This window comes from Vigna umbellata, chromosome 2 (genome assembly GCF_029865625.1).
Source record: "Vigna umbellata cultivar VRB3 chromosome 2, Vumbellata_1.0, whole genome shotgun sequence".
Classification (NCBI taxonomy): domain Eukaryota; kingdom Viridiplantae; phylum Streptophyta; class Magnoliopsida; order Fabales; family Fabaceae; genus Vigna; species Vigna umbellata.
This window is the reverse complement of record NC_142166.1, coordinates 40,564,408-40,577,388: the sequence shown is the minus strand read 5'-3', so window position 1 is coordinate 40,577,388 and position 12,981 is coordinate 40,564,408. Positions and strand designations below refer to the sequence as shown.

Below are 12,981 nucleotides of genomic sequence, written 5' to 3'. Positions count from 1 at the left end.
CCCTTTTTTCAGCACTCTCACTCATTCCTTGCACAGCTTGCTCCTCCAACTCATGAGGGTTCTCCCCACCCTCCTTGGACTCACATCACATCACCATCCACCCTCTCCCACCACTGGAACACCTGCACAAGCCTCAGACAGGTGCAGATTAGCATAAGAGTCACTTTTTTTTCCAATGGTGACCTGTGTTCACCTGACTGAGTACCTGTGTTGGACTTTCTGTACAAATTGGCAATTTCTCTCGGGTAATCGTTTACAGGGGTCCTCTAAACGATTACCAGCCCCTTTTTTCAGCACTCTCACTCATTCCTTGCACACCTTGCTCCTCCAACTCATGAGGGGTCTCCCCACCCTCCTTGGACTCACATCACATCACCATCCACCCTCTCCCACCACTGGAACACCTGCACAAGCCTCAGACAGTTGCAGAAGTGCCTAAAAGTCACTTTTTTTTCCAATGCTGACCTGTGTTCCCCTGACTGAGTACCTGTGTTGGACTTTCTGTACAAATTGGCAATTTCTCTCGGGTAATCGTTTACAGGGGTCCTGTAAACGATTACCAAAGCCTTTTTCCAGCAGTCTCACTCATTCCTTGCACAGCTTGCTCCACCAACTCATGAGGGGTCTCCCCACCCTCCTTGGCCTCACATCACATCACCATCCACCCTCTCCCACCACTGGAACACCTGCACAAGCCTCAGACAGGTGCAGATTAGCATAAAAGTCACTTTTTTGTCCAATGGTGACCTGTGTTCATCTGTGTGAGTACCTCTGTTGGACTTTCTGTACAAATTCCCAATTTCTCTCGGGTAATCATTTACAAGGGTCGTGTAAACGATTACCAGCCCCTTTTTTCAGCACTCTCACTCATTCCTTGCACAGCTTGCTCCTCCAACTCATGAGGGGTCTCCCCACCCTCCTTGGCCTCACATCACATCACCATCCACCCTCTCCCACCACTGGAACACCTGCACAAGCCTCAGACAGTTGCAGAAGTGCCTAAAAGTCACTTTTTTTTCCAATGGTGACCTGTGTTCATCTGACTGAGTACCTGTGTTGGACTTTCTGTACAAAGTGGCAATTTCTCTCGGGTAATAGTTTACAGGGGTCCTGTAAACGATTACCAGAGCCTTTTTTCAGCAGTCTCACTCATTCCTTGCACAGCTTGCTCCTCCAACTCATGAGGGGTCTCCCCACCCTCCTTGGCCTCACATCACATCACCATCCACCCTCTCCCACCACTGGAACACCTGCACAAGCCTCAGACAGGTGCAGATTAGCATAAAAGTCAGTTTTTTGTCCAATGGTGACCTGTGTTCATCTGACTGAGTACCTCTGTTGGACTTTCTGTACAAGTTCCCAATTTCTCTCGGGTAATCGTTTACAGGGGTCCTGTAAACCATTACCAGAGCCTTTTTTCAGCAGTCTCACTCATTCCTTGCACAGCTTGCTCCACCAACTCATGAGGGGTCTCCCCACCCTCCTTGGCCTCACATCACATCACCATCCACCCTCTCCCACCACTGGAACACCTGCACAAGCCTAAGACAGTTGCAGAAGTGCCTAAAAGTCACTTTTTTTTCCAATGGTGACCCCTGTTCACCTGACTGAGTACCTGTGTTGGACTTTCTGTACAAATTCCCAATTTCTCTCGGGTAATCGTTTACAAGGGTGCTGTAAACGATTACCAGAGCCTTTTTCCAGCAGTCTCACTCATTCCTTGCACTACTTCGTCCCCCTACTCATCACGGGTCACTCCACGCTTCTTGCGTTCACATCAATCACCAACACCCATCTCCCCACTCAGAAATTGATCAAATCCTTCGCATTAATTACCATTAATTTTAGTGAAAATGGTCTCGTACTTTTCAAACTTTTATTATAATGCTGCGTTCATTTTTCAATCACTATTTTTGTCATTATAACAAACACAAACGCAAAGTAAAAACAATTCATTTCGAAATCCAACCACTATTCTTATTACAAACACATACTGTACATTGTCAAATAACATTAGGTACATATTTGAACATCTTATACATGTCAAAATTGTCAAATAACATTAGGTACATATTTGAACATCTTATACATGTCAAAATTTGATAATTTCTTAGCAATCCTAGACAATGCCGTATAGATGTAGGGCTTCCATTCTGCTAATGTTGTCATTGTCCAGGATCCAGTCACACACATATTTCTTTCTAATCCCAAGCAGCTCCTCCTGAAACCAACATTTTCCACATTAGAAACCAGGACATACAAGAATATTATCAAACACACAGTTCCAACTTACAGTTGTATATTCAGGCATGCTTTTCCCGTTGTATTTTTCATCTCCATCCCAGATTTCTATTGCTTTCAACATTATTACTCCACAATCATGTCTGAAATAATATACCCACAACATCAGATTACTTTTGCCCATATACATCACAATATAATCCGGCAGTACAGTTCAAGAAACTTACAAGTTTGGTTGGGATGGGATATTTGCTTGTTTAACTGTCAAAGGACCAATACTACCTTCCGGTATATTCATCTGAAACAGGATTTGTCATGTGTAAGGGAAAGTTTTTCCCTTGACTGTTGTTGATTGCTTTCACAGTTTCCCATTCAATAAAATTGTTTTTCCCTTGTGAGAATTCATAAACTTGTTGTGATTATTGACTCTAAGATAGTATCTAGGTTACTTGATACTAAGAAACCTAACAATTTGGCCCAACCTCCCGGATCAAAAAAACAGGGAGAGAGAGTCATGGAGGGTAGATTAAACATGTTGGAGAGGACAATGGAGAGAGGAATCTAGAGCCAATTTTCAAAGGCTCAATGAAATGATGGAGGAATTAATGAGCAGAAGGAAAAATTTAGAAAGAGACTCTAAAGGAAGTAGAGGATCTATGAATGAATATAGAGTGGGGAAAAGGAATGAGAATGACGAAGAATCGGAGGACGAAAGAAGAGGGAATCAGTGGGGATGGACGAGGAGAGAGAACTTCCCACATTTGAAGGAGGAGATCCTGTGGGATGGATAACAAGAGCAGAAAAATTCTTCAAAGTTCAGGAGGTTACATCTAGAGAGAAAATCAGATTGACCTTTACTAGTAAGGAGGGAGTAGCCAGTCATTGGTTTCAATTTTGGAAGACAAAAACCAATAACCCCACTTGGAAGGAGTTGACGCAAGCCCTTATTAGGAGATTTGGGGGAAAAGAAAGATCTTCAGTATTCAAAAAGTTGGTATCAATTAGGCAGAAAGGCGAAATAGAGGAATATATTCAAGAATTTTAAATGTTGGTGGGACAAGCAACTGAGTTGATGGAGAAACAATTAATGGGATACTTCTTTGTGGGTGTACATTCTAATATAAGAAGTCAGATTAGACCGCATAATCCTAAGGATCTCATGAGGGCCATGGAGATAGCGAGAGATGTGGAGGAAGCTTCGAAGGAGAATAGAATGGGGGGAGAGAACTATTAATAGAAGTGGAGGTTATCAAAATCGTTATCATGGTAGTGGAGGGGTGATCTCCAGGGTGGAAACTTTGAAAGGGACAAGGAACGAAATAGGAAGTTTCAATAATGCCAACATGTTTAGGAAGGAAGGAGGAACCATGATGAAATCCCGAGTTGGGAGTAATGACATAGGGAGTTGCCGAAACATGGGAATGAGGAATCTACCCTATCCTGAATACATTAGAAGAAGAGAGGAGGGGCGTTGCTTTCATATTGGGGGACCTTTTAGTCCGGGACACAAGTGTCCTGAAAAAAATATTAGAGTTCTCATTATGGGAGATGATGAGGAAGACATGGAAGAAGATGAAGAGGAGAAAAAACAGAATCATATGGATTTGTCAGTCTTTTCTATAGGTGGGCTGATATCTTCTAATACTATGAAGTTACAAGGGGTGCTCAAAGGGAAGAAGGTGTTAGTTTTAATTGATAGTTGTGCTAGCCACAATTTTATTTCCACCAAGTTAGTGGAGGAATTGAATTTGGAAGTAGAAAATACTCCTTCCTACATTGTTTGTTTGGGAGATGGGCATAAGAAGCATCCTGTTGGATGTTGTCCAAATTTGCTTTTGCAATTGAAGGGATTGATGATTGAGGAAAAATTATATCTTTTTAAATTAGGTGGAGTAGATCTATTTTTGGTAGTTTTGTGGTTGGCTACTTTAGGAGAAGTTAAGACTAACTGGAAGACTTTAACTATGAGATTTAACCAAGATGCGAGGGAAGTGAGAATTCAAGGAGACCCAACTCTAACAAAAAGAGTTATTACACCAGCGACATTATTGAAAGAAATTGAGATTGAAGTGGTTTCTTTGGTATGGAATATGGGTTGTACAGAATTAGAGGAGAGGGTGGATGAAGGTGAAACATTGCACCCAGAGCAGCAAGCAGAGTTGGAGGACATTTTGGAAGATTTTGAGGATATTTTCCTAGAACCAAAGGGATTACCTCCTAACCGGTCAATGAACCATCAAATCCGTGTCAAATTAGGTGTGGATCCTGTGAATGTGTGGCCCTATCATTATCCCCATTTGCTTAAAACAGAAATTGAAAAACAAGTATCTGAAATGCTAACTTCTGGAATCATAAGGCCAAGTAACAGTCCATATTCAAGCCCTGTTATCTTAATGAAGAAAAAAGATGGAAGTTAGAGGTTTTGTATAGATTATAGGGCATTAAATAAGGCCACCATTCCGGATAAGTTCCTCATTCCAGTTATTGAGGAGTTACTAGATGAATTAAATGAGGCTACTTTTTTCTATAAAGTAGATTTAAAGGCTAGATACCACCAAATCAGAATGGAGGAGAAAGATATTCCAAAGACTGCTTTCTGTACTCATCAAGGGCATTATGAATTCTTGGTGATGTCATTTGGATTATCTAACGCTCCTACCACTTTTCAATGTTTAATGAACACGGTCTTGAGGCAGTTTTTGAGGAGATGTGTACTAGTCTTTTCTGATGATATTTTAATTTATAGGAATTTATCGGAGGAACACGGGGACCATCTAAAGCAAATTCTCCAAACATTGAAACAACAACAATTGTATGCCAATAAGAAGAAATGTGACTTTGGCAGGCTACAAATAAGCTATTTGGGACATGTTATTTCTGGAAAAGGGGTGATGATTGTAAGGCCCTGTTTTTCTAAAAGGAGTGGGGAAGCATTTAATACTGGGAGACTCTAGCTGCCATAGGGAGGGGTGGTAGGTTTTGTTTTATTGGGAAAAATGGGGAGCTTGGATGTTGAAAAACAGCAGCAAAAGGGGAGCAAACGTCCGGGTTTTACTCTCTTTGCTGACACCTTTCAAAAAAGCTGGAGACGTGGGAGATAAAAGGGGGTGTTGGGTTCTGAAATGGGAGAGAAGTTCTTGCTGCAAAGTTTGTGAAAGAGGTGAAGCTTAGAGTGCTGGAATTGCTTGGTGGTGCAAGTCTTGGAGAAGTTAGATTCAAAGATTCACAAAGGAAGTCTTCAAGAGGTAAGGGGAGCTAGATCTTTTGTTTAATTGATGATATATGTGACATCCCAAAAATACAACATAAACCATAAAATCAGAAAATCACATTTAATAATATTTCAATACAGTTTTCCAACTAAAAACAAAACAACGCTCAAGGACGAACGTCCTTGAGTACAGTCTTACAATAATAACAAAACAGACGCGCAAAGCCGCACGTCTTCAGAGTTACAAATGAAAAAGCCGAACGTACACGAAACTTGACCGAACGGTTTACACGGCACAAATACCGAACGGTCTATCAGAATAAAATAACAAGACAAGATGGTCGAATGACCACTCTAATACAGGCTACACAACTGGCCGAGCGCCTCACTGCTCGGTCTTCACTTCGACATCAACCAGGTTCTCTTCATTCAGCGCCTCTTCCAAACGCTCGTCTCCCTCTGCTCACATCCACACGGATGATCATTGCAATGACAAGACGGACGTACAAGGACAATAGACAACACAAGGAAACGAAAGGGTAAGCTTACTTAATTTAACTCATGCATCAGTCATACAATTCATTACATAATTCATCACACATCAAGGCATTATAACGCATGCACAAAATAAGACTCGACACGACTGACTGTCCGGACTGTATGAATTCTGCGTAGTTACAGGCGTTCATGCACCCGGGTGGTGTGGTAACTGGCATTCTCATCAGCTGCCACCCGAGGTTAGTACGTCCGTCCAAAGTACCTCTAAGGACGACGACCTCCTGCCATTCCCACGCATGACGTGCTCCTCTACTTGAGGACGATCACTCACGGAATATCAGGATTGAACAGCCAGCATTAACTTCCCACAGTCATACTTTACGAATTTCAACTTTCATCTGAGTCGTTCCTACCTGGAACCCTCGTTCAATAATCATAGTTTCATTTTCATCTCGTATACTGTTCATCATTCATTACTCATCAATTCATATCCATTTTCATCATTTATAACGAAACCATCAAAAACGAACGTTCTGTCCCGAATAACAAAACACATCATTCATTTGGACGAACGCTCAGTTCAAAACCGAGCGCCAATTTGGACGAACGCTTAGTGTGAGACCGAGCGCCTATTAGAGGGAGCGTTCAGTATAAGACTGAACACCAATTTGGACGAACGTTTAGTATAAGACTAGGACGAACGTTCAACATAAGATTTAGGACGAACGTTCAGAAATTGGAGAAGATGAACGGTGTACACTTAGGGAGAAGGTGCAGAGAGTGAAGAGAGAAGGAAGAGAGAATTCAGAAACGAAAATGGTGGAGCGTGTGGAGGGTGGAGGATTTATCAGAGTCTCGTCAGCGTACGTTCCCACTGCCAGCGCATTTCCACTAACGCTTCTGACAGCCTTCTGCCAACGCACGTTCCCACTACGTTTTTGACTAAATTTCACGCGTCCGTTAGCGTGTGTCACACGCTGCTGTCTTTACGTGCGTCGCTGAGGTGGCGCGCTCGAAGGCTGCCACGTTTTTTTTTTTTTTTTTGTTTGAGGCCTGACAATATATGTTGTATTTGATGCAAATCTGGGAAGAATGGGATGAATATTTGGGTTCTGGTTTCGTTTCTGGGTTTCTGCAAATTCTGAAATTCTGCAGGCGCGTTCGTCCAATTTGGCTTCAAATTGGACGTTCGTCCAAATTATCGAGCGTTCGTTCAATTTGGTTTCAAAATGGACGTTCGTCAAAAATGGCTCGACCAAGGTCGGCCAAAATATTGAACGTTCGTGCTTAATGGCTCCACCGTGGTCGGCCAAAATATGTTGAGCGTTCGCTCTTGTGACGAGCGTCCACGTTCGTAATTGTGAGTGTAGCGCTCGGCCTTAGTGAACTAGAAATTGTGAGCGTTCGTCCATAAATTCTTAATTACAGGGAGTGATCTTGAGCGTTCGGTAATTGATATTAGTGAGTGCAGTCGTTCGTTCTTGATATGGATTCTTAGGTTTCAAATTTAAAGGTTCGGTTTTAGTGAATTAATGAGCGTTCGGCCTTGTTTCTGTATGTGTAAATAGTAAGCGTTCGGTCTTGTCTAGGTTAATCTTTGAGCGCTCGTCAAAAAGTGTTGAAATTGGTGTTCGGTAGTTAAGCGTTCGGCCTGATAAATTGATCTTGAGCGTTCGGCCGTGTAATTCTGATTGTGAGCGTTCGGCCTTCATTTAATTCTGATTGTGAGCGTTCGGCCTTCATGTAATTCTGATGTGAGCGTTCGGCCTTCATGTAATTCTGATGTGAGCGTTCGTCATAATTAGTATTCTAAGTTTGATGAATCTTAGACGTTCGGCCTTGGTATGTTAGTGAGCATAAGCGTTCGTTCTTAAATTGGCATTCTCTGAGAGCGATCTGGTGCGTTCGGTCTTCATTTGATAGTCTTAAGTTTGGATCTTGAGCGTTCGGTCTTGATATCTGTTAGTAATCATTAGCGTTCGACCTAAATCACGCATTCTGAGGGTTAGATTGTAAGCGTTCGACCTTGATGATGTTCGATCTTTTAGCGCTCGTTCAAACAATAATGTCCAATGGTTTAGCGTTCGGCCTAGTAAGGAGTGATCTCACAGCGTTCGTTCTAGAAGTGTTCGGTCCATATGGGATTTCGGTACTATCGTTCGGCCGAATAGTGTTCGATTATGGTACTCGGGTTTTACGTTCGGCCTGATAGTATAGGATTTGATAACGTCCGTCCAAATAGCGTTCGGCCTATTGATTGGTAATTAGCGTTCGTCCGATGTTTGGCAATTAGCGTTCGTCCATTTGGCAATTAGCGTTCGTCCGTGGTGTTCACTTAATAGCGTTTGTCCTAGGTGATGAATAGTGCTCGTCCAAATAGTATTTTACAAATAAGTTGGATTCCAAGTTCCTTTGCTCTTGGGTTGAATTATGTGTACCAGTGGTTGGAATATTGTCTGTGACGTGATTTATTTGAAAATATGTGAATGTATGAAATATGTTGGATTTGTTGTGATAATATGGTGGTATCTGAATATTCATAATTGTGGTTAAGTTTCAAAGTAACAATATGATTCATGGACGTAATTCCATGATCCTCAAGGAGAGGATACATGGTGGTGTTTTGGGGTTGTATAGAATGATTACATGGTAGCTCAGTTTTGGGGGTCATCCTGAAGCTCCATTGGTCTTTCTTTTCATGTAGAGAGGATTGAACATGTGGTGAGGAGTAGCAGGAGGTCCTAGTCTTGGATGCTTCCATATGCTTCCCTGTCAAACTCTATATATGAGAAGAAATTGATGGCTTTGGTTCTTTCTATTCAACATTGGAGACCATATTTGTTGAGGCAAAAACCTATGGTGCATATAGATCAAAGAAGTTTGAGGTATTTGTTGGAACAACATATAACCACTCAAAATCAACAAAATTTGTTGGCCAAGCTTTTGGGTTTCGAGTTTGAGATTGCATACAGGTCTGGTGTCACTAACAAGGTGGCTGATGCATTGTCCCGCAAATTGGAGGAGCCATAAACTGCAGAATTAGAATTGAAGGGCATTTCTAGGCCTTTTTGGCAAGATTTTCAGGAAATAATGGGGGGAGTACAACAAGATATTGTACTTCAAAAGATCATTAGTGATTTGGAGAAAAACCCTTATTCACATCCGAATTTCACAATGGAGCATGATATGTGGATGTAACACATCCTTTGCCACAAACTCGTGCACAATGCCATTGATTTCAATTGAGCTGCAACCAGGAATCTTTTCTACTCCTCTCTTCTTCATTATATTTCTTGCGTTCCTTGCCTCCTTCCACATTTTTGCCTCACTGTACATAGTAGCAAGCAAAACATAAATACCACTATCTTGAGGATCCATCTCAAGAAGTTTCAAAGCTGCCCTCTCTCCTAGTAAAACATTACCATGAACACGACATGCAAAGAATAAAGCACCCCACACAGCAGCATCTGCTGCTATTGTCATATTTCTAATAAGCTCTTCTGCTTCCTCCAAATGACCAGCCCTTCCTAAAAGATCCACCATGCACGAGTAGTGTTTAAGCTGAGGAGTTATATTAAAGTTAAAGCTCATTTGGGAAAAGTATTTTCGGCCTTCTTCAACTAAACCTCCATGACAACAAGCTGATAAGACACCAAGAAAAGTGATCTCATCAGGTCTTAAGCCACTACGGATCATTTCTGAGAAATAGGATATAGCATCCCAGGCATTCCCATGAAGTGCTAAACCACAAATAATGGCTGTCCAGGTCAAACAATTCTTTTGAGGAACCTCTTGGAAAACCTGGAGAGCCTTTGCAATATTTCCACACTTAGCATACATGTCAACTAGTGCAGTTCCCAATGCAACATCGAGAGAAATACTATGCCTTTTAGTATAATGGTGAATCCATATTCCTACGTCAAGTGCTCCTAGTTGTGAGCATGCAGACAAACAGTTAACCATGGTAACTTTATCAGGTTTGATTTTCTTAATTTGCATTTCATGGAACAGAGCCAGGGCCTCTTTACTATTCTTAGCTTGGACACAGCCACTGATGATTGCATTCCAAGGCACAACACTCTTTTCTGGAATTTTATACAAAAGCTCCCGAGCGACATCCAGAAAACCAAATCTAGCATACCCCAAAACCATTGTCGTCCATGAAACAATGGTCTTGTGTGCCATTTTATCAAATAGAATTCGTGCAGCCAACAGGTCTCCACACTTCACATACATGTCCATAAGTGCATTACTGAGTGGGATTGTCAACTCAATGCCATGTTTTGTGACATAAAGATGAAATTTTCTACCGAGATTCAAATCCTGCAGTTGAGAACAAGAAGAAATAATCCCAATCATCGTAATCTCATTTGGTTTCACTTTCTCTCCCACCATTTCCTGATAGAGTTTTTTAGCCTCATTAGCTAGCCCTCTTCTAACACATCCCGTAATCATGGCATTCCATGTTACCAAGTCTCTCACACAACCATTGTTGAACACATCATACGCTGCCTCCAACTCTCCATACGAGAGTAACATAGTTATTGATGCATTGTGCACAAATATATCAAATTCAAATCCAAACTTCAACACATGTCCAAGTACTGTATAACCAACACAATTCATAGATGGGAAAGAGCAAGCCTTGAGCAAGAAAGGATAAGTATGATTATCTGGTTTCGTAACACCAGATTGCAAAATTCTCTTGTACAACAAAACAGCTCCTTCTAAGTCCCCACTTTCCACAAATCCCCTAATTGTCACATTCCAAGAAAATACATTTGGTTCTGGGATCCAATACAAGATCTTGGTACAATACTCAAGGGCCTGCGATTCAGATAAAGCACAGAATGTAACAAGACGACTTGCGGCAAAGCTGTCGTTAATGAAGCCAGTCAGGATCATCTGGGCCTGGATTTGCTTCAACTGGAGCAAGGACTGACACCTTTCTAAGAGAGAAAGGAGAGGGTTGTTTCGAACGAAGCTGTGGGAGGTGTTCCAATTGATGGGTTTCACATAAGGACACAAGGAACGAGTGTGTACACAACAAAGGAGACCTAAAAGTGGGATTTTTAAAGGGTATCTGAATCTCAGTTTGTTGGCAAACAGGATAAACATGACTTGCCAATGATCCACGAAACATGACTTGCCAATGATCCACGAAAGGCAATAATATAGTGTCGGGTTTCTCGTAAGTCCTATATAGAGATATAGATATAACAAGTGGGAACAAACAAAATTTTATGTGTGCATGATACTGAAGGATTGAAATGAATTAGGGTTGACAGTGAGAGAGAAGAAGAAGAAGAAAGGGTTACCTTTAACGTTAGTGAAGAAGATCAATGTGTTGTGTTCTTTCGCAGGGTGTTTTGTTTTTCGTAATTTCAAAACTGGAAGCAAATAAAAAAAAGGAAAATGATACTTGAACAACCACTTTTGACAACATTTAGACACGTCACACGTGTCTAAATTTGAGTGGTCCAGTTGGAAAAATTAAATGAAAATGAAATATGACGTGGAAAGGGAGTGGTCAGGGTTTGCAGGTCCGCGTTTCAAATTTGAAATTGATTTTGGAACAATTTAAGAGAGAGAAGCGCGAAGGTTCAGAGATAGAAAGTGTAACCTAGAGAGGCCGAACGACTTGGAGAAAGGGAGTTTGAGAGAGAGACGTCCGACGGAGTGCTTGCCGGAGTGTCGCCGGAGAACGTTGAAGGCTGTCTGGGAGCTATCGAACCCCTCCAGGCGATTCCGATTCACGATCGCCACAGGTTCGACGTTGGCGAAGGAAGGGAAGACGCCATCGTCTTCCGTCCGGTCCGGCCCAGCGAACTAGGGGCGCGTTGAAGGTCTCGCGTCGTCCCAGCTGCTTCCGTCCCTGTCCCGGAGTGCCGGCGGAGTGCCGTCGGAGCATCCCCGGAGTGTCGCCGGAGTGTGGACTGTTCGGTGGACCAAAAAGAGGGGTTTTCCGGGTTGTCAGTCCCACCTACACCTTTATCTTCGTCTGTGTTCCAACCGCCGCACCTCGTGCTGAGTGAAGGTTCGTTTTTTTTTTTTTTTTATTTCAGTGGAATGAAGGTTTCATACATGCATGATGTTGTTTGTGGATGGTTTTGCTTATGTATGAAATGTCTCCCAAGTGGATTTTGTTGTGTTACTGATTTAAGAGAGAGAAGCGCGAAGGTTCAGAGATAGAAAGTGTAACCTAGAGAGGCCGAACGACTTGGAGAAAGGGAGTTTGAGAGAGAGACGTCCGACGGAGTGCTTGCCGGAGTGTCGCCGGAGAACGTTGAAGGCTGTCTGGGAGCTATCGAACCCCTCCAGGCGATTCCGATTCACGATCGCCACAGGTTCGACGTTGGCGAAGGAAGGGAAGACGCCATCGTCTTCCGTCCGGTCCGGCCCAGCGAACTAGGGGCGCGTTGAAGGTCTCGCGTCGTCCCAGCTGCTTCCGTCCCTGTCCCGGAGTGCCGGCGGAGTGCCGTCGGAGCATCCCCGGAGTGTCGCCGGAGTGTGGACTGTTCGGTGGACCAAAAAGAGGGGTTTTCCGGGTTGTCAGTCCCACCTACACCTTTATCTTCGTCTGTGTTCCAACCGCCGCACCTCGTGCTGAGTGAAGGTTCGTTTTTTTTTTTTTTTATTTCAGTGGAATGAAGGTTTCATACATGCATGATGTTGTTTGTGGATGGTTTTGCTTATGTATGAAATGTCTCCCAAGTGGATTTTGTTGTGTTACTGATTTGTATACTTGTTGTTTGCTTAATCTTACATTGTTGTTGTAATTTTTTTCGATTGATAGTCATGGACCGCGTTGGCCTTGCTGTGAAAAAAAACAAGCCACCTCAAAATGAGAGTGGTGAACCTAGTTGGCCTTGCTGTGTAAAAACTTGAACCCAATTACCCAGTTCATTCGACTTTGGTACGAGTTATGTTGGTGAACCCAGGGTCCTAGAAAATGTATTTTTATGTGACACGAATTTGTTAAAAAAATGTTAAGAAATTGTTCCCAGATTACTTAGAAGTAGCTGAAACGA

At 42.5% G+C, this 12,981-nt stretch overlaps 2 protein-coding genes across 2 annotated transcripts; one reads left to right on the top strand and one right to left on the bottom strand.

The window, feature by feature from the left end:
• The first annotated feature begins 3,656 nt into the window (after positions 1–3,656).
• Positions 3,657–5,131, top strand: LOC148203993 (uncharacterized). The gene has a single exon (XM_088105626.1). The coding sequence runs from the start codon at positions 3,657–3,659 to the stop codon at positions 4,656–4,658; it is 1,002 nt and encodes a 333-aa protein (XP_087961752.1). The 3' UTR covers positions 4,659–5,131.
• Positions 5,132–9,137: 4,006 nt separating this feature from the next.
• Positions 9,138–11,363, bottom strand: LOC148203992 (pentatricopeptide repeat-containing protein At2g22410, mitochondrial-like). Its single transcript, XM_088107979.1, has 2 exons — positions 9,373–11,363; positions 9,138–9,278 (listed from the first exon to the last, which is right to left on the bottom strand). Exons 1-2 carry the CDS (start codon positions 11,066–11,068, stop codon positions 9,235–9,237), a joined length of 1,740 nt encoding a protein of 579 aa, XP_087964105.1. The 5' UTR covers positions 11,069–11,363; the 3' UTR covers positions 9,138–9,234.
• Positions 11,364–12,981: the final 1,618 nt, after the last annotated feature.